General features: G+C 35.7%; 1 protein-coding gene across 8 annotated transcripts in view; it reads left to right on the plus strand.

The window, feature by feature from the left end:
• Positions 1–21912, plus strand: part of EPB41L4B (erythrocyte membrane protein band 4.1 like 4B) — a 237269-nt gene that overhangs the window by 102552 nt on the left and 112805 nt on the right. For all 8 annotated transcript variants that reach the window (XR_004234294.1, XM_031969236.1, XM_031969248.1 and 5 more), the window contains exons 7-11: positions 8785–8905; positions 18572–18659; positions 18902–18990; positions 19636–19705; positions 19799–19968. Coding sequence is in view for 7 of the 8 variants with exons in the window: in XM_031969236.1 (XP_031825096.1) it covers positions 8785–8905; positions 18572–18659; positions 18902–18990; positions 19636–19705; positions 19799–19968 (538 nt within the window). In the remaining variant the exon portion in view is untranslated. The remainder of the gene's footprint in view (positions 1–8784; positions 8906–18571; positions 18660–18901; positions 18991–19635; positions 19706–19798; positions 19969–21912) is intronic.

The raw sequence follows: 21912 nt of genomic DNA on the forward strand, positions 1-21912 counted from the left end.
TACCAAGTCCAACAATACTTCAAAAAAAAATTAGTGAAATTTAGAGGAGCTTTTAATCCATCCCTCTTCACAAGTAGTGTCTTATTTAAGCCAAATAAATAACTGAACTATTTGTCAAAATTATTCAGAAAAGGAAATTGCTACAGGCTAGGTAGGGCTGAATAATATAAATTATTTAATGTATTTCTGTTATTTACTATTTTTTCCTCCCAACCAAATCAAGAAAAAATATTCACAAAAACATAGTCACATATCAATTACTTATAAACCTAGCAAATTCAAATTTTCTTTCCCCCTTTTTCTTTCTTTTTCAGTTTATACTGAACTTTATTCTTTTCAGCAGAGTCTTTTATGACACTTTTACATATTTATGCTTTGGTTCTTCTATTCTCTCTGAGAGCATTTATGTCTAAGATCTTAATTCTTTGTTCTCTCTTCCCATTTCCTCCTCCTTTTTAACAAGATTTCACAAACTCTTTATAGCTTTTTGCCATAATCTTTGTCAGATGGCTACAAAAATCTTTTTCATTGTACTTTCAGAGGCTATTAACTCTCTTCTTAATCTCTCCCTTCTTTTGGATAAGTGCTGATTTGGTAATTAGTTAATAAGCTTTTTCTAGCTATTAGTTACATAAAATACTGTTTGTGACATCCCTGCTTTGCCCTGATTTTTCTGTTTCCTGTAGTCTCTTGAAAGGTTTTCATGTATAAGGAGATTAGACTTACTCCTTTTGGCCCCAAAAGGCAGTCCTAACTCAAGTGGTTATACGTTATCAGAAAGTCACATTTCAATTCAACATAAGGAAAATTCCCTCTTAATTACTGCTTTTCAAAAATGAAATAGATTGTCTAAAAGATATCAATTTCCTTACCCTGGGAGCCTTCAGAAAAAATGACTGAAGATTCATTTCCTGGGATTGTATAAGAAAATCTTGTTTTGGGACAAGTTGGTCTAAATTAGTTCCCTTCAAATCTGGATCCTTTGGCTTAAAAAAAAAAAAAAAAAAAAAAAAAAAAAAAAAAAAATTTGTCCTTTAAGTCTTAAGTACTTATATCTTTTGGTTTATTTTCTTTATATATTTTTGCTTTTGTTTTTTTATTTTCCATTCATCTTCAATTCATTTTTTATTGATTACCCAGTAAGGTTTCTAGGGACAAATACTATAAGCAGTAGAAGTAGTAGCAGCAGTAGCAGCAGCAGTTATAGTAGTCATTATTCATCAATAGTATAGGGGACTTTAAAATTTTCTTTGCAACAACTCTGTGAGTTAAAAAATTCATGTGTTATCTCTATTTTGCAGCTAAAGTCTCAAAACACTATAATTTTTTTCTCTAGAAAACTAGAAGATTCTGAACAGGTCTTTTTAATCTCCAAGTCTAATGCTCTTTCCATTAATTTGTTACTTCTTACTTAGATTACCATGCCTTCTTGCCATGTTTCCTATATTCTCTTAATTTTCTTTCATTTCTTTCCTCTTATTTTTATATAACTCTTATTTTTACTCTTCTTATATTTACTCTTATTTTTATATAACTATGCCTTCCTGCCATCTTTCTGTATTCTTTTCATTGTTTTTCTTTTTATTACTTTTTTCTTTTCTTTTATATTTCTTCTATTATTTTCTTTATTATTTTGTTATCTGGTCATATTCTTTATTTTTAATTCAATTTAACTTTCATTAACTTACGTCTTTCCTTTTTTAAAGTTCTCTTTTATTTGGCAGAATATATCTCTCCTACCATATTTTCATTGTAGACCAATGGAATTTGAGAATTGCCCCCAGTTACCTTTTTTTTTTCTTTATACTAGTGAAGCTCTCTTCTCCCCCTATAATACAAACTTATTTAAAAAAAAAACTTGAATTGTTTTTATCCTTTTGTGAGGTAGATAGGTGGCTTGTCTAAAAAGATCCACATTAACAAGGCTGTATGTCCTGTCGTCAGAACAAAAGCTCATTAATATCCTGGAACAATAGCATTATCAGCCTCTCCTTCAGTTTTCCTGTTTTTTGTCACTTCTTCCCCTGCCCCCTCCCCTCCCAATCCCATTCTCACTTTTTAGCTCTTGGTTAATATTTTCTCCCTTTCCAAAGTGTTGTGGTTTGCTGATTTGTTTTTGGGATTCTTCCTGACCATCCTATACTTTTGCATATTTAGTATTGTGTTTTTCTCCTTTTTTCTCTGTTCTTATGGCTTTGTTGGCTTTCGTGATCACCCTTTTGGCATAAACTACTTTTTATTTTGGATTGCAATTCCCATGATTAATTATTTTTTATTATCAGTAGTATTGTGCTCAAATAAGATACTATATTAAAGCACTTTATAAACCTTAAAGTATTATATAAATATGTGCTTAATAATATTATTGTCTTCATTATGAAGCCATCTTCTATATACTTTATAGAACCAGAGGTGATACAGAAAAAACTTTTTTTTAAATTTTAAAATTTAAAAATAATTTTATACAGGTTATATCTATGTTATATATAGTTGAATCTCCTGTGAGATCCTATGATCTCACATAGGATGTGAGAACAAAACAAAAATCCAGTTAGATATCCCTGTTCTGTAGGTCAGGAAAGTTAGACCAAGAGAGTTGAATGAATGAATATTCATTTATTAAGTGCCTATATCTGTTAAACATTGTAGATACAAATAAAAAAGTGAGATTCCTTTCTCTCCAAGAGTTTCTATCTAAGAGGATATAAATATCCTAATTGGGAGATTTAACACATGTAAGAGAGTGGTGACCAAGGACAGGAATTTTGGTCTGGGAAGTCATAGAGATTTTTGAGAAATCATATCTCAGTGAATATTCATTATGTCAGTGGATTTCAACAGTTAATGGTAGTATGAAAATTGTAATGTATGACTAGTTCTTGGTTATGTATGTTTGTACAAATAGGACTGTGATTTTATAGTATATGTGACACTCCCAACATAAAGAAGTTATAAAATAGATTGGGATGTTTGTCTTTGAAGTAAGTATCTCCACGTAAATTAATATGTATTATCATAACTCCCACAAGTCAGGTTGAATATTGGAAACAGCTCAGGAACAACATTGACACGTGTTTCTTCCTAGACAACATGAAAATTTGGCTCTTGTCTAAAAGGACCTTTAGCTCCTATAAAAGCATTCATGATAACAAAACATCAGATATATGAAAAATGTGTATTTAATCTGATCCTCATCAATCCAAAAAAAAAAAAACTCCATCAAAAAAACTACAAAAGACTCAAAGCTGAACTTCTCATTCTGGTAGGCATCTGCCTTCCCCAGGTTTTCCCCAGACTTTTTCTCTGTATGGGAAAATAACTTGGGGTAGATTGGTGAGTTAAACAACTCCCATCTGCTGGGCTTTAACCTCCCAACTTAAATTTGCTAATCTGAGCAGGACTTCCTGGAAGAGCAAAGAATTTGAAGTTACCAAGGAATCCAGAAAATTTGCTTTTTTGGAGCCTTCTCTCCTGATTTATAGTACCACTTTGGGAGAGGCCCATTCCCCAAGGGGAAGGAACTGAAAAGTTACTGAAGAATCAAGCAAATATCTCACCACCCCTACTTTACCTCCCGTTAAGTGTTCCTCAGAGACTTGCACAGTCCAAATGATTTACAATATTGCCCTGGATCCCCACTAAAGGCTAAAGATATCTGTTTGTTCTAAAAGATTGGACTTATACAATGTTAGTTTTTCCCTCTCCCTATCTACAATTCCTTGATGGGGGCATAGTTCCCCAAAGGGTCCACATATGTGCAGTCATCTCTGAGTTGGGGTCTGTTCTTGGATCTCTTGCTTTCCAACTCTTCCAAGTTTGTGTGTAACCATTTTTAAGATATAGTTCAAAAGCTACAATACCTCTGGTGTTTGATCCATTCTTGAACTTGAGTCATTGCCAGAAAAAAAAAGAAAAGAAAAGCCTTATCCATGGAGCAATGAGAATGCAGAACAAGGAAAATTTACATCTGGTCAGGTGGGCGCATGAAGGACTTAGCTCAGTACTTCTTGGGGCATTCCTTGATCATTCACTATTCAGAAAAAGATGAAGAAGTAACAATGGGACCAAAAAAGCATTCAAGCCAAAACATAACCCTAGATAATTTAGCTGTATTGCTGAAAGATGGTGACTGTTTTAAAATGTTTATCTTTTCAGCCCTAGCCTTCCAGGTGGGACCCAACTTCCCCTCCTCAGATTTTTAGGCGGTCTTTATCATGGTGTGCTCTGACCATCTTGAAATAAGAAGTTCAGTTTTATGCCCCAGGAGCTTTAATTAATCTCCTCAAAATTATCATTTCAAAACATTCTTTGAATTTCCTCTTTTCCTTACTTCTCTAATTTATTTTTTCTTTTTCTGCCCCTTTGAATTTTTGTATTTTTCGTCCTTCTGAATGATCAGAACTCTCTGGGATGGACCTTCTGGTGTCATTCTTTTTGCCTTTTTGTTTCATTTCATAATTCCAATGTGAGATACAGTATTTGGCTGTTCCATGGACTATTCTTTTTTAGTCCACATTTGGGGATGTGAATGAGCATGCATGATGTCACATGGACTCTAGCACTGTCTTTGGAAAGACCCAGCTTTCCTCCTGGATTGGTCCTTTTGGGATGATGACAGCTGTCTCAGAGAACATGCATGCAGATGGGCCCATGCTTTGGATTCTGATTTTTTAAAAAATTTTCCATATACATACAAAGGTAGTTTTCAACATTCACCTTTGCAAAATTTTGGGTACCAATTTTTTCCTCCTTCCCCTGTTCCCCCAGACAGCAAGAAATCCAATATAGGTTAAATGTGTGCAATTCTTCTAAACATATTCCCATATTCATCATGCTATATGAGAAATATCAGACTAAAGGGGGAAAAATATGAGAACTAAAAAAGAAAACAAAAAAAACCAGCGAAGGTGAAAATGTTTTGATCCATATTCAGCCTTCATAGTTCTCTCTGGCACTTTCCAATACAAGTCCAATACAATTGGAATTGCTTTGAATCACTTCATTGTTGAAAAGAGCCTAGTCTGAATTTTTTTGTTAAAATACCTAAGCTCTTGATTGGTCCTTTTGTGTTTGTGGCTAGGGATGGTTGTGTCAATGAGGGTATCTGATTGTGGGAAAAACACCCTTTTAGTCAGCTAAATTACTCATTGGGCTAGTCAAGGGAGTGGGAAGAAGAGCTCCTCCTTTTCAACGGGGCCCCTTTGTGAATACCATCTCCCCCTCAAACCTCTAGTAGTTAGGGATAGAGTCCTTCTCTTTTTTCTCCATCCTCTCTGTAGCAATAGTGGGTGACTGTACATTTGAGATGGGAAAGGAAAGAGAACCAAACAGGAATTTATTAAGTGCCTACTATAATCTAGGTACTGTGCTAAATGCTTTAACCACATCTCATTTTATCTTCACAACAACTTTGTAATTTGGATGCTGTTTTACAGTTGGGGTAAACTGAGGCAGGCAGCCAGATATGCTCTTGAGAACTCGTTCTTATCTAGATGAGGCTGACTGGGTCTCACGTCTCTGGGAGTCTTCCTGAGGTGTTTCCTTCTCTGAACACAGGTGACTGAACAGTGAGCCCGGGGCAGATGTTTCTAGCCATGGCAGCTACCTCATGAGGTCAGAAGCACTCCCTGTTGCAAGTTAGCACTGAGGAGTTCCTGAGTTTTTGGGCTGCCGAGGCTTGACACATCATGTCAGAATCATTCATGGGTCAGCTGTGGCTGTGAAAAGAAACGGCAGCAGAAGAGGCCCCAGAAACTTGAGATCCAGCCATCTCTGCTCTGTTCACAAGCACGGTTTTCCTATCCATGCACAGTTGCCCTTGTTGCAGGACAGGAACCCTTTTTCACTACTGCAACTCTGACCAAGAATTGATATTGCCTGTGTCCCACCTGGCAAAGAGGGAGGAGCTTTCCTTGCAACTCTTGTGTATAATCCACTAAAGAGGTGGCTCTTCCAGACTCAGAGGGAATCTGTGTGTGTCTACATTCTTATCTCAAAGTGGTGAGCTCCTTCTAACAACCAGAGGAAAAGGGTGTGGCCCAGTCATCTGTGATGTAGCCATCCCTGTCACAGGGACTAAGGGACTTAGCCACTCTAACTTTAGATTAACAAGGATTTAGAACATGAACCCCATTCCTATGCATGTAATCTGGGATGGCTCCCATCACCTAAGTGTCAAGTCCACAGTAATCAGGAAGGGAATTCTGTGTCATTTCAAAGCATAAATCCTTTGATGCTGAGCCAGTGTAGCCCATTGGGAGAAACCATGATGTAGGTTCATCCCCTGCTTCATGGGATGGCCCTGTGGATCCATTCATGAGCATGCTCTGTGGTCTCCACTGTACTTAATGCCAGCTCTAATCATCCTCTTTCAGTGAAAGGTAACTGGCAGCTGGTTAACTTCCTCCTCATTTTCTAGTGGTATTACTTTCACATTCTTGTATCCACAAGCCAATCCCCTAAATGATCTACTATGCTTGTTAAGATTGTTAACACAACAGAGTTTTCTGTATCAAATCACAAAGTCTCTCTCTTCTCTTCTGTTTCATTCCTGAAAAGAATATACAAGGGTATCCACCCTTAGCCTACTTAATAAAATCACCTGAAGGTAATTCTTACTATCCTGACCCTTTTTCTCCTCTTACATTTTCATCACCAAATGAATAAGTAACCAAGTTTTTCTCCTTAGTTTCTCTTTATCCACAGCTTATGCCATACTCCTTATTATAAGAGAAAAGATTTTCACAGATATATTCCTTGGATTCTTTATCCTGATTAAAACAGTAATAAGAGACCCTCCTAACTAGATTTCCATTGCTCTCCTCCCTTCCAAATCAGTCATTATCAGAGCTCTTCTATGCTAAGAGGCCCGTTGTCTTCCTCACCCCTCCAAGCTCCAGAGGTACTATTTTCTCCTCCTCTTCTTCACTTTCCCTCTTTTAACCTTGAAAGATTGAGAGAATAAACAAATAATTCCTTCCCCTCCCCTTCCCTAGCTTGTTTTTTAAGCCTACCGTCCACCATCTTGTTCTCTTTTTTAGCTTCTTCCTGAAAGATTTTTGCTTCTGGGTTCCCCATTTGTAACTGGTTGCTGATATTCACCCCCCTCTTCGATTGGAGCCAAACAGATTCAGTGCAGAGCTTTGCCTTTTCCCACTCCCACAGGTTTGTGCCTGTAGCATCTGTTCTTGCAGTGATCACTCCTCCTTTCTCCTCCAGGTGCTGTATGACCCATTATCACCCCATCCTCTGCCTTATCCACTCCTGGGCCATCTGTCTGATGCAGCAACTCCTACAGTCCATCACTGGCCTTCTTTCCCTCCTGCTCCACAGTCTGTCATGACATTTTTTTCTTTCAGTTTTTAAATGTACCAAATTCTTTACCAATTTTAATAGGACTGTAAGCAGAAACTCTGCTCTGGCCCATACTTAACAACATATTAAAGAAATTTATGAGCAGTTGGCATTTCAGTTGAATGCTAATAATGTACCTTGAAGTGCATTACTCTGAATAATATCTTTGAATTTCTTGTACTACTTTACTTATTTTGTCTTTATTCTTAAATCAATCCAGCAAAGTAGCAAAGTATTAAAATCCCCTTTTCATACATGAGGAAAATGGAATTTCATAGAGATCAAATGACTTGCCCAAGGTCACATAGGTAATATAGGTAATACTATAGCTAATATAGGTAGTACTATATGTAATAGTAAAAATAGGATTTTGAACCCACGTCTTCCAATTTCAAGTTTAGAGTTTGGGTGTGGTTTTTTGTTTGTTTGATGGGGAGTGGAGGGAGGTCTTTTTTTTTTAATAATATCACTCCCCTAGTAAGGGAAAATGTAATTGAAGATGAATTTGCAAGATACAGAGCATTGTGGGTGAGGGGAGTGTATGTAGTGTGTGTGTGTGTGTGTGTCTGTGTGTGTGTGTGACAGAGACAAAGACAGAGACAGAGACAATTTTAAGTTAATAATGGGAGATAGCCAGAACCGTCTATAATAACGATTTTTATTCTGGACTTTAAGGTATGCATATGTATACATGTGAAAATTTATGAAGCTCACAAATAAAATTTCATCCCAATGAAGTTATACAATGTTTTAAAATGGTACCATCAATTGGAGAATGGTTGGGTAAATTGTGGTATATGAATGTTATGGAATATTATTGTTCTGTAAGAAATGACCAGCAGGATGAATACAGAGAGACTTGGAGAGAATTACATGAACTGATGCTAAGTGAAATGAGCAGAACCAAGAGATCATTATATACGTCAACAACGATACTGTATGAAGATGTAATCTGATGAAAGTGGATTTTTTTGACAAAGAGACCTAATTCAGTTTCAATTGATCAATGATGGACAGAAGCAGCTACACCCAAAGAAAAAACACTGGGAAATGAATGTAAATTGTGTTTTTCTTCCCGGGTTATTTTTACCTTCTGAATCCAATTCTCCCTGTGCAACAAGAAAACTGTTTGGATCTACACACATACATTGTATCTAGGATATATTCAACATATATAGGACTGCTTGCCATCTAGGGGAGGGGGTAGAGGGTGGGAGGGAAAAATCGGAACAGAAGTGAGTGCAAGGGATAACGTTGTAAAAAAAAAATTACCCTGGCATGGATTCTGTCAATAAAAAGTTAATATAATAATAAAATAAATAAATAAATAAATAAAATGGTACCATATGAAATTTCTTTGGAATTTGTCATCATAGTAATTGAACTTGTTAAATGTTCTCTCTTTTTTTTCTTCCCTTTGAAAAATTACAGCGGAACTTGGGGAGTGTGAACTTCCGGAACACACGCCTGAGCTAGTGTCTGAGTTCCGATTTATTCCAAATCAGACTGAGGCAATGGAGTTTGATATCTTCCAAAAATGGAAAGAGTGCAGGTACTTTTATGCTGGAGGATAGTATTCATTCACTGTCTAAGAAATAACTTTTTTTTTTTAGAGTACGTAAGTATGTGAAAGTTTTTTTTTCTCCAAAAGTAAGACCAGTGCATGTATACTTATTGTGTATCTAAGTTATATTTTAATATATTTAACATCTACTGGTCATCCTGCCATCTAGGGGAGGGGGTGGGGGTGTAAGAGGTGAAAAATTGGAACAAGAGGTTTGGCAATTGTTAATGCTGTAAAGTATATATCCTGTAAATAAAAGGCTATTAAATTAAAAACAAAAAAAAACAACAAAAAAAAAACAAAAGTAAGACCAGTGTGCTTGTAAATCTGAGTCTATATTTGCATCTACATCCTGACCTTTTGATCCTATTCTAGTCCTATATCTCTAGCTGCTTTCAAAGCAATTTCCATGGCATGTCACTGTTTGAAACTCCCCACACCCAAATCCAAACACATTGTTCCTCTCTATCTAATCCTCCTTCCAAACTCCAACCATTTTTGTCCTTGGTACCATCATTCTTTCTTTTAGTTTTCCATGCTAGAAACTTTGCTCTCATCTTTGATTCTTTCTTCCTAGATCTAATCTGTCGTCAAATTCTTTTTCCCCTTCAAACACATCTCAGATTTGTTATTTCCATTTTTGTGACCACCACCAAAATCGAGACTCTCATTATCTCATGTTTGGATGTCACGGCAACATCCTTCTGGCTGATTTCTCTGACTTGGGTCCCTCCATCTTGTGAACTTGCTATCAGACCAAGCCTCTAAAAACACTGCTTGCATCATATCCCTCTGCTTAAAATCATAGTTGTTTTCTGATTGCCAGTCATGTTAATTCTAAACTCCTCTGCCTGGTTTTCAAGGATTTTCATTACTTAAAACTACCTGGTCTATGAAAATTTGTTTCTTAACTTCTCCCTTGCTTTAGTGAGCCTGCTCCCTCACTGCCTCTATTTAGTCATTGCTCATTCTCCTCTGCTCCCTTGCTTGTGCTATTTCCCCTGCCTGGAATGCTCTTTTTTTGTCCCATCTTTGCAGTCTTATCAGTTCAAAGCTCATCTCAAGTTCCATCTCTTCCAGAAAACCCTCCTTGACTATTCAAGTGCACGATTCTCTGACTTTTTGCTTAACTGTTCTAATGCTTTATGCTACACAGTATTAGACTTAATTACACAATGTCTTATTTTACTTTCAAATTTTTGTTTCACATGTGTTAGTCTTATGCCCCAAAAGACTCTAAACACCTTGAATCCAGGGATTTCTTCTGTAGTGTCTAGTATAATTTTGTTAATATAGTAAATTCTCTGTAAATATTGGTTCATTGACTGGATCACTGGCTGATAAAGTTTTAGGAGCTTATAATAGATTCCTAATCTCAGCTTTAAAAGTTGCAATTTTAGTTCTAACCTAGGAATAAGGATCGATTGTAGTTAGTCTTTTTTTAATTATGTGAGATATGCTTGGTGAAAAATTCATTTTTCTAAGGTAAAATGTGAATTATGAATTATCTTAATATGCTTTCAATGATCTGGGAAGCAATACAATTATAACATAAGTGTCTGTCATATAATAATGTCTAATAGATTAGATCCAGGGGATAAAAAAATCAAAGATGACACAAAGGTTTCTAGCATGGAAAACTAAAAGCTGGTCATCTACTTCATTCACTTCTTTTATTATGCACTGCATTTTGGGGAATTGAGCTTTTAGACTAACATGTAGAATCTGCCTGAAGCTGAGCTGGTTCCTTCTCTCTACTTTTCCTGATAGGTACTTTTTATGTGGTAGAATGGTATCTTACCTATCGATTGACAATTTCCGTGGGATTGTTTAGCTATTGGGGAGTGCTCAATAAATCCTTGTTGAAAGAATAGAGTGAAAAACAATTTTATTTATAACAACAGAAACCTAATGAAATAGTTATTTTCTTTCTATGTGCAAGAATTTGAAAACAAAATTTATTAAGAATCTTCTGGTGGTTGGAAGAGAAAGGCAGTATGATATAATGAAAGGAATAGTGGGACTGGAGATACTTCGTTGCCTTAGATTAAAATGGGGATAATAATACTAACATTACCTATTTCAAAGGACTGTCATGAGTAAGTTGTTGTATAAGACTTAGAACAAAATATAAATATGAGTTATTATTCTGAGCAATTTTCTGTAGACTGCTTACCTGTGGTTCTGATTTTGACTGTACCAGTTTATAAGACTGGCACATTAAGTTCATGTTTAAGAACGTACCCATGAAATCTAAGGACATCTCATTCTTGTGTCAAGCCCTTATGCATCCCAGAACCTGATCAAATGCCTATCTCTCTTCTTGGAATATAGGCTGTAGGGAAAGAAAATGACTAGGGGAAAGTTGCTGGTGAGGACCCAGAAGATTTAACCTATCCTAGAGTGGCCTAAAAAGCCATAAGAATTGTTTCCTGGCTCTCTTGAAGAACCAACAGTTTCAAGGTTGAGATTATTTAACAAGTCTGTAATAGTCATTTGTATTTAATTCTTCCATTTCTTTCAAATCATAGGATCAATCAATAACCAATCCATCAATAAATATACATTAAGCACTTACTGTGTGTCAGGCACTGTGCTAAGCACTAGATCATAGATTTAGAGCTGAATGTTTAAATGTATTTTGCATCTTTGATAACTGAGCTTCCTCCATGCCCAAGTTAACTATGTGAAAAGGACAAAGGCTTATTGATTATCCAGAGTAAATCAAATACTTATGCTGGCTCTTTCTCTGAAAGTTCAACTGCTTCGTCTCTTCCTTTGCCAATCTCTGTGATCTATGGCCAAGATACACACTCTGTTCTGAACCTGTTCCAAACAATGACCAACAAGATTGTTGGGGTAGTGGAATATTACAGTAGCTTCCTCATTCCTTAGAACCCAGCTGATGCCAAACTGAGCCAGGTCAGTGTTCTGTCTGTCTTACGTTTCTTTGTGTGGCAGTGGCAGATTGTGGAAAACCATGGCTAAGTTCCTTTGATGACCTCATGACAATTATTAATATTACATTACATTTGCAGGCTCAACCCCTCAGCAGGATATTTTTACTCTGGTCATCAATGAGCCAGCTTCATGTAGCAAAAAGATACCACAAATTTCTATAATAAGCCATTGTCCCACAGTTTACCCAACATAAAAGATCGATGAAACTTTCTTAAACACTTTGTTTTATGTAAACAATAGGTATGTAGGAGGTAGAGAGAGACTAGGGACCTTCATGTAGTAGATGGAGAACAAGACAACTTGTTTCCGTCCTCCAAGTTCTATTTCTTAAACATACCAGCAGGCCGCCAATCAACATCCCAGTGCCTGAGGCAGCACTCTTAGTCTGTTGTACCAAACCTGGGAGGACTTCAGCCACTGGGTTCTGGCAATCTCAGGGAACCATGCAAACTAAACTTATTTGTGGCTCCATTCCACCTGCCACTGAACTATACCTAGGAGGCACTGAGCATAGCCTCTGCACTCCACCCTGCTCTTGTGAATTGTAGTTGTATCAACCGGACCATTGCCTTTGGAAAGGGTGTGTCCTTTGACAGCTCTCTGACTTAACCAGGTTTCTGTCTCTCAGATCATAATTCCTTTTCCTGGTCACCTCTACCCTAACTATTCTCTCCCCATTAGAATGTAATCAGTCTCTTTGAGGAGAGGGACTATTTTGCTTTTGTATTTATGTGTCTAGCATTTAAAAGAGTTCAGATGTTACCTCAGATACTTAGTAGCTCTGTGACCCTGAGCAACACACTTGCTTCTGTTTTTTTCATCTGTAAAATGAACATCATAATTGCACCTCCCAGAGTTGTTGGGAAGATCAAATGATACATTTGTACCAAGAAGTGTTTGGCACATAGTTGGTGCTTAATAATTATTGTTTCTTTTGTTTTTATTTCCTTTATAAACAATAAATAATAATTGTTCCTTGGGATGGAGGAGATATAATATAGATGCAGATAAGTAGAAAATATTTACAAAATATAATTATCACATTTAAACTTTGGAACTTTAGAAATGATTTAGCCCAGCTACTTCATTTTACAAATTAGAAAACAGGACCAGATAGGTTAGTGGTATTCTCAGACTCATGCAGCTAATGAGTGGCATAACTAGCACTGATCAAAAATCCCATTTTCTCTTGTTTTTCCCTAAGCTTGCTGTCATCTGGACCTTCAGTATCCTGCTTTTCCCATTATTCTTTAAAATGCACACTCAATTCTAGAGAAACCACTTGTGTCACAAGATCTCAATCATCTCCCCTGTTAAAATTATCTTTTTTTTTCTCCCAGTGCTTACCACTGTCTATTTAATAAAATACACTTAATAATTGCTTGTTGATTAACTAATTGCTTGCTACATTGCTACCTGTGTGGTCAAATTGCTGCACTTTTCCAGGACTGAATCTCTTCAAATGTAAAATGAGAAATTTGTATTATATGGTATCTAAAGTTCCTTTCTTAGAGAAGAGACCTTCTTGGTCCCTTTAGAGGCAGCTGATGGTACAGTGGATGGATTCTGGGCCTAGAATCAAGTGGACTTGGATTCAAATTCAACCTTAGATACTTTCTAGCTTGGGTGACCTTGAGGAAAGTACTGTAACTGTTTCCTCATTTCCTCCACTGAGAAATGGAGGTAGCAGTAGCACTTTTCTTATTTTTAAAAACACTTAGGACAGTGTCTAGTACGCAGTAGGAGTAGAGTGCTTAATAAATGCTTATCGAATTGAATTGAATTAAATTGAATTGAATCCTTATTGATTTGATGTGAAAGTGACTTTTGAATTTTACTAAAAAAAAAAAAAAGTTTGGCAGAGAAGATGAAATGGTTTTCTTGGCTCATTGACAAGAAAAAGAAAAAAATTATTTATTTAGCTTGGTGAGTACAGGATTTTTTCTAGGGAGTAGTAACAAAGAGTAGAAAGAAAGAACTTTGAAGTATAGCTTTAAAATATGGATTTTATATGAGGCAGATAAATGTAAAGTCATTTGATTGGGGTAATCCAAATGGCACTTTAAGGAAGATGATTATAGTTATAGCATATGAATTAGAGTGGACCATGGAGAGATTAAAAGTACAATATCCATATAAGAAATTTTTGTATCTATAATAATCCAGACGTGGATAATTAGAACATATATAATTGCTAGTGTTTGATATTGTTTTTTGAAAATGACCCCAGGGTTTTTATTGTTATTCAGTATTTTTCAGCTATGTCCTACTCTTCATGAGCTCATTTGGAGTTTTCTTAGCAAAGATATTGGACAGCTTTGCCATTTCCTTCTCAATTCATTTTACAAATAAGAAAACTAGGGCAAAAAGGGTTAAGTGACTTGCTCAGGGTCACACAGCTAGTAAGCATCTGAGGCAAACTTGATCTCAGAAAGAGAAATCTCCCTGATTTTAGAGGCCCCGCTCTCTCCACTGAGCCACCTTCCTGCCAGCCTTTTGTTACAAGAAATTATATCCTATTTGTCATTAACACTAAACTGTGATTTTGAGCATCTGTGATTTTATCCATATTAGTACTGCCCATATTGATGAAAATTACCTCTCCTTCATGCTTAAATAGTCTTCATAAGTTGCTGTAGACCCCTTAAAGAAATAAATTATTGCCTAGTAACCTAATGGGAATGAGTCTTTCTGGTTTTCGTTTGGCCTTCCTCAGACAACAGATAGATTGTTGGTCGCTGGACCAGTGGTCAAGGCCTTTCTGCTTTGAGAAGGCCCGTCAAAGCATGGGGTGTAGCCTTCAAAAGCCTAGGTCAACTCCATGCTAGAATGAGGCATCAGGGGATCCTCCAAAGTGGAGCAATAGTAATAACAGAGCTTCAGTTTGTATATATTCCATTCAGAATACTTTCACACATTTTATCATTTGCCTCTCACAATATCTTTCTGAGGTTGACCGGGTGAATGTTGTTATTTTCATTTTATAAATAAGGAAACTGAATTTCAGAAAGAATAACTGAGTTTCTAAATGGCCAGTTTGGGACTAGACTCTTAGAATCTTAGAGCTGGAAAAGATTGAAGTGATCTAATCTCTTTTCCTTCCCATTACAGAAAAGAGTGGATGAAGGAGGAATGAAAGAGGGAAAGATGGGAGAGAGAGAGAGGAAGGAAGGAGGGAAGGATAGAAGGGAGAGAAAGAATAAAGGAAAGGAAGGAGGGAAAAGGGAAGAAGGGAAGGAAAGGAAGGAATTTATTATAATCTGCATTTACCAGGGGCAGTTAAATGACAGTGAATAGACTGCCGAGCCTAGAGTCAGGAAGAATGATCTTTTAGACAGAAATTTGCTAGCTAGGTGACTGAGCAGCTCACTTAACCCTGTTTGCCTTGTTTCCTCATCTATAAAATGAACTGGAGATGAAAATGGTAAAGCATTCCACTGTTTTTGCCAAGAATACACCAAATAGGTACAAAGATTGGACATGACTGAAATGTCTGAAATTCCTTTACTATATTGGACCTTGAAAAATCAAGGATATTTTTCTCCATTTCTTAGGTCAGGATAATCAATTGTTAGATAATTAACCAAGGAGAAGGGATTTTGTTGATGAAAGTTAAATGCCTATGGGGATGAATATATAGCATGTAATTTTATAAGACCCTGATTTAGAATTAGAGGATTTTAATCCTAGCTTTCCTGCTTTTTATGTATGACCATAAATAAATTACTTCTCCCCTCTGAGTTGCTATTTTTTTATCTATTAAAATGAGGGGGTTAGAATACATGGGTATAGGGTTCCTTCCAGCTCTAGATCCTCATAATAGTGTTTGAACTGCCTGCATGGGACTATTCCAGGCTATCCAGATGTATGAAACCCAGATTATTATAAGAACCTTGTAGGATTTTTTTTTTTTCAAAAAATTAGCCCCAGTCAGTAATAGGCTTTTTTTTGTATACAATATGGACTGTTGGTTATCTTTTTCTATTCATACCTGCATACCTATAATCTATATTCATTAAACTAATTCATGTTCATAGTTTTGAACACTTTTCAAGTACAATGCTCAGGAACCAGAATTCAGAGACAACAGAAATGTGGAAGACATTACCTTAGGCCCATAAGTATTGTTTTCAACCTTTTTTCCTACAGAAATGTAGTAGTAGAAACTACTCAGAGAATATCTATGCATTTGATCAGTCATAAGGGAGGAGGGTGTGTGTGTGTGTGTGTGTACATGCGCTTATAACATATATTGAGTGAGCTTTTTCTTTCCTTACAAGATCAGGAAATATAGTAATAGAAGAAGCTGTAGCCTCCTTAATAAAATATTGTGCTTAAAAGGGTTTTATTGTAATTGTCATTTATGGATTACCAGTTTGCAAAGAATTAGGATGCAATAAAATGCACCATATTAAAATAATACTGTACATAACAATTCTTTTAGTTTCCTATTAGTAATCAACCAGACAAAGCAATTGGATTTGGTTGGAAGGCAGGAGTTGACCAGATAACCCCTAAAATAATGAAGTGAATGCTGGTCTCTTATTTTTACTTCTGACTATAGAATTATTCTGACCTAGCCGTCTTTGTAGGGACCAGAAACTGAAAACTGAGTGGATACCCATCAATTGGAGAATGGCTGAATAAAATTGTGGTATATAAATGTTATGGAATATTATTGTTCGGTAAGAAATGACCAGCAGGATGATTTCAGAAAGACATGGAGAGACTTACATGAATTGATGCTGAGTGAAATGAGCAGGACCAAAAGATTATTATATACTTCAACAACAATACATACTATATGATGATCAATTCTGAAGGACGTAGGTTTCTTCAACAATGAGATAAACCAAATCAGTTCCGATAGAGCAGTAATGAACTGAACCAGCTACGCCCAGCTAAAGAACTCTGGGAGATGACTAAGAACCGTTACATAGAATTCCCAATCCCTATATTTTTGTACGCCTGCATTTTTGATTTCCTTCATAGAATAATTGTACAATATTTCAGAGTCCAATTCTTTTTGTACAGCAAAATAATTGTTTGGACATGTTAAAAAAAAAAAAAAAAGAATTATTCTGCCCTAGCAATCTCTCAGATGACAAAAATGAGGCCAGAGGGTAACTATGCTGTACTAATTCAAGAAAATTTTGTAATATTTAGGGAAATTAACCAGTACTTTTTTTTCCTTAAAAATGATATATTTTATCCCCCCTTTACAGTTACATGTGAAAAACAATTTCTAACATTTAGGTGGGTTTTTTTTTTAGTTTTGATTTCCAAACTCTTTTCTTTTTTTTTTTCTTTTCCCTTCTTGAGATAATAAGCAGTCTGACATGGCTTGTATATGTAAAATATTTCTATAATAAATTGATCAGTACTTTTAAAGTTTGAAATAGAATGTTGAAAATTCAAATGTGGAAAGAAAATGACTAAAGGCAAAATATTATCCCAGAAAAGAAAGGTTAGATGGGCATGTAGGTAGATAGAAAAATACAAGTAGACATTGTAAAAGAGATATTTGAAGATCTGTTGGCTAATTAGATGTTGAGGGTTGGGGAGGAGTCAAAGATAACTTCAGTATTAAAATCTGGGTAACTTGGAGAATGGTGGTTTCATGAACCAGAAATAAGAGATACCTAGAGTTTCCTCAAGTTTGAGAATTTCTCTCAAGTGCCACTCCTAGACATTTGGGAGAAGGGAGGAAATGTTGAGGACTTTGTTCTCGGTAGAAACCTCAAACAAAAGCTTTTATAAGTATTATGGAAAATTTTTGAAATGTTACTTTGCTACTGTTGACAAGGTACAAATAGCCCTCATGGTGAAATGTGGCACTTCTACAGTGTAAATTAGTATTCTAAATATACTTTCCCTTATAATGTAATAGTTTAAAATCAAATTGCAGCATCAAGGAAATAAAAAAAAAAAACCTCCCTAGGGCTCACTAGAGCCCTGCTGTAATTTTTATCTCAAGAGACTCACCCCTCAACACATAAAAGCCCCAAAATTTTACCATTTAGTTTCATCCAGATGTTCTACATAATCACAGAGTATACACAAACCAGTCTGTAGTTACAAAAATGTAAACTTACTGTTTCTCAGAGCCAAAGGAGGCTGAAAGATAACTTTGCAAAAAAACTGCTCTCTAAAATAAATGAACAAAATAAACGAATGAATAAATGTTTTGGTTGTTCAATAAATATTTATTCAATAAATTCTTGTTAAATAAATAAAAAGTACCTCAATACTGGATTTAAGTGTGGTTAAATTTATTATACTAAGCAGTTAATTATCACTTATTCTATGAAAACACTTTTTCAATGCAGAAAAATCTTAACATCATCGTCTGGAAAATAGGTGTGGCTCATTGATTTTATAGAAAAGCAAACTTTCCTTCTTTCCATGGCAAGGTATTCCTAAGGTGTGATTTTTGAGATCATCTATATTAAATTCATGTTGCATTTTCATAACTGTAGGCATAACTGACATTAGCTCTTGGTATTTCCCTGCAGGCTAGATGAAATTAATCTAAGGTTTGGGTACAGTTCCCCATACCCATGTCAAAAAAATGGCAGCCAATTCCCCTCAGAAGGAGGGAATCCAAATCTCCTATGACTGATTCTTGAGGTAGCATTGAAAATTCCTTTATGTTTGTCCAACAGCTTACATGTATCTCTTTGCTTTGTAAAGGGGGAAGAGTCCTGCACAAGCTGAACTTTCCTATTTGAACAAAGCAAAATGGTTAGAAATGTATGGAGTAGACATGCATGTAGTTAAGGTAAGATATGGAGAAACACCTTAATAACTAAATAATTTCAGTGCATATGCTGTTGAAAGCTGAGAAACAAGCCTTTGATAATAAATTTTCACATTCATACTGGACTGTAAGTTCCTTGAGGATAGGAATTTAATATTATGTAAATGTTGAAACTCTTACACAGTGTTAGCTAATTAAAATTTTTATTAAATTGAATTAAAACATTAAACTTGTATACTAATTGTCACTTCTTTTGTTTATAGGGAAGAGATGGCTGTGAATATGCTCTTGGTCTAACACCAACAGGGATATTAATCTTTGAAGGAGCTAACAAAATAGGTTTATTCTTTTGGTAATTTAGCTTGTCTAATATTATTTTGAATGTGTACTATTTTGTGGTGGAATAATATATTATGATGGATGATAACATTGAAAGTTAGCATATCATAGTGGAAAGAATGCTGCCTTGGAGTTAGGACTCAAGTCCTCTGTCTGCCCTGACAACTTTCTAAGACTATAGGTTAAATGAGTTTTTGGTTTCTGTTGCTGAAGGGAAGTGCCAAACTTGGAGATTGCCATAGTAATAAAATCCCCCCCCCCAAAAAAAAAGAGGAGAGAAGGGAGAAGGAGAAAATATTGAAATGGTTTTATAAAACTCAGATTCATTTTTAGAAAACTCCTATTCATTACATTAATCTCCCATGTTTCCCTCCCTGAAATTCTGGATAGTCCCATTTAAATTAAATTGATTCATGTCAACAAAATACTACCAGAAAGTTGATCATAGATGATGAACTTTTTTGTTCAAGTAGCTCACAAAACTTTCTCCCAAGGCATGAATGTCTTGCAATTATTATTGGCAAAGTGATCCTTGAGTTATTGAAAAAAGTTTCACTTAAACTAAGAGTTTTAAACAACAGAATGGTAATCACTGTTTAACATATATGAATTGCCTGTATTTATGGTTCTACTGTAAAAATGTTTTCTCTATAACTAGGCCCAAAATTACTAAAATGGATTTTAAAAAGAGCAAATTAACCCTTGTTGTCGTAGAAGATGACGATCAGGTAATTTTAATCCTTACTTTTCTATGTTCATTATCAACCTTTCTCTAACATCAGATGTGCAGAACTAACAGGATGATCTGTTTTATATTTAAGGGGCGAGAGCAAGAGCACACATTTGTTTTCCGCTTAGATAGCTCCAGGACCTGCAAGCACCTCTGGAAATGTGCAGTTGAGCATCATGCATTCTTCAGATTGAGGACACCAGCAAATAATAAATCCAATAGATCAGACTTCATAAGGCTAGGATCACGCTTTAGGTTCAGGTAACTAACCATTTGTCTAAATTAAGAGACTCTTTGTTCCAAAGCTTTGTTGTTCAGTTATGTCTTATTCTTCCTGGTCCATTTAGACTTTTTTTTTTCTTTTTTGGCAAAGATTATATTAAAGTCATTTACCATTTCCTCCTTTAACTCATTTTACAGATGAGAAAATTGAGGCAAGCTGGGCTAAATGACTTGCCCAGAGTAACACAACTAGTAATTGTCTGAGGTCAAATTTTAACTCAAATCTTCCTGACTCCAGATCTGACACTCTATCCATTGTGTCACTTAGCTGTGCCAAAGAACAGGGCAGGTTTATCCATTAAAAAAACAGATGCTCTGAGGCGACAAGACTGTTATGCCCCAAGCAAGGATGGGGGTAAGGGGAGAAGAGGAGCGGGGTATCCTAATGAAACTAGATCCAGAATATCATATCTACTTCTGATGACTTGGGGCAATTCTGCCTTATTTAAATCTAACTCATGCACAAGTCAAGACATCATTTCCACTGTCATGGATCCTATTTGAAAATGAAAGATGAATAACAATGACATTCTAGAAAGGATGCTGAACATGTTCAAAGCATAGTGACTAGGTGGATGAAGGGGCTGCATACTGCTATTTCAGGACTGGTTGAAGATATAGGGACTATTTAGCTTAAAGTGAACACTTAGGGACTACATCTTCAAATATCAAAAGGGCTATCATGTAGAAAAGGGAATAGACATTTTTTCCTTTTATTTTAGAAGGCAAAACTGGAAGATTTGGTTGGGAATTATAGGGAGGTAGATTTTGGTTTAATATAAAGATTTTCTTTCAATCAGAGTTAATAGAATTGGATTATTTTTGGAGATAGGAAATTACCTCTTAGCACTCCAGATGACTACTTGGTGGGAATGTTAGGTTTAATGTTCTAGTCAGATTTAGATATAAGGACCCCTCCCAATTTTAAGTCTGATTCTATCAGCATGTCAAATTTAATCATAAAACTTTACACATATGAATGCAATCATAGATCTTGGATCTTTTCCTATGTAATATCTAATTAAAATCTATTTCAAATTACAGAAACTATCCATTTGAAAGCATATTGGCAACATGAGGATATCACTAGAACTTTTTTTTTTTAAATGGGCATTTTCTCTTTTCTTTAGAGGGGTTTGAAAATATGCAGAAATATAAAGGCAAATTAATTTTTAAGAAAGAAATATTTTGTAAGAAGCATCTGATAGCATATAAAATGCTGAAACATTAATTCAGAAAAAATTTTAAAGAAACTCATTTGTATGTTTGTACCCATTTTGAGGAATAAGTAAGTGAATGGCCTGCAAATGGTGTGTGGGTGGGTGGCAGGTCTACATGATGCAAAGAAGAAAAATTGTATTTGTAAGTCATGGGATCTAAATTCAGAATTGAACTCTGCTACTTTATGACCTCTCACCTTGGGCAAGCTGCTCAGCCATTTTGGACCTCCTTATCCTCATCTATAAAATAGACTAAATGATCTTAAAGGTCATTTCTAGCTCTAAACCTCCAGTCCATTTTGTAGGTGCCACAGGACTCTTCCTGAGTCCACAGGACTACCATAGGATTTAATAGAATCAGGGTGTCACTCTATAGTTCTTTTTTTTCTCTTTATTTTGTTTGTGGGTCATAAAGGAAAGATCAGGCCAGGGAAAATGAAGAGGCATTTTGTGGGTAAAGTCAGTATGTAGTATGAAATTGAGCTGCCCCTTTGGGAATACTAAATAAATAGATCTTTGTCTTCTCTCTGGTAAGCTGTAAGTGCAGGTAAGAGATACAGTGTCATTGGAGGCCTGAAAATGGACAAAGATAGGCATATACTCAAAACATAAAATTTCTAAAATGCTCTCTACAGTCACAGGGCTTTTTGATATCTAAATTATTGTAGATCAGAGAACTAAATGTGATTAGCAAAGTCAAAGC

This window comes from Sarcophilus harrisii, chromosome 1 (genome assembly GCF_902635505.1).
Source record: "Sarcophilus harrisii chromosome 1, mSarHar1.11, whole genome shotgun sequence".
Taxonomy (NCBI): Eukaryota; Metazoa; Chordata; class Mammalia; order Dasyuromorphia; family Dasyuridae; genus Sarcophilus; species Sarcophilus harrisii.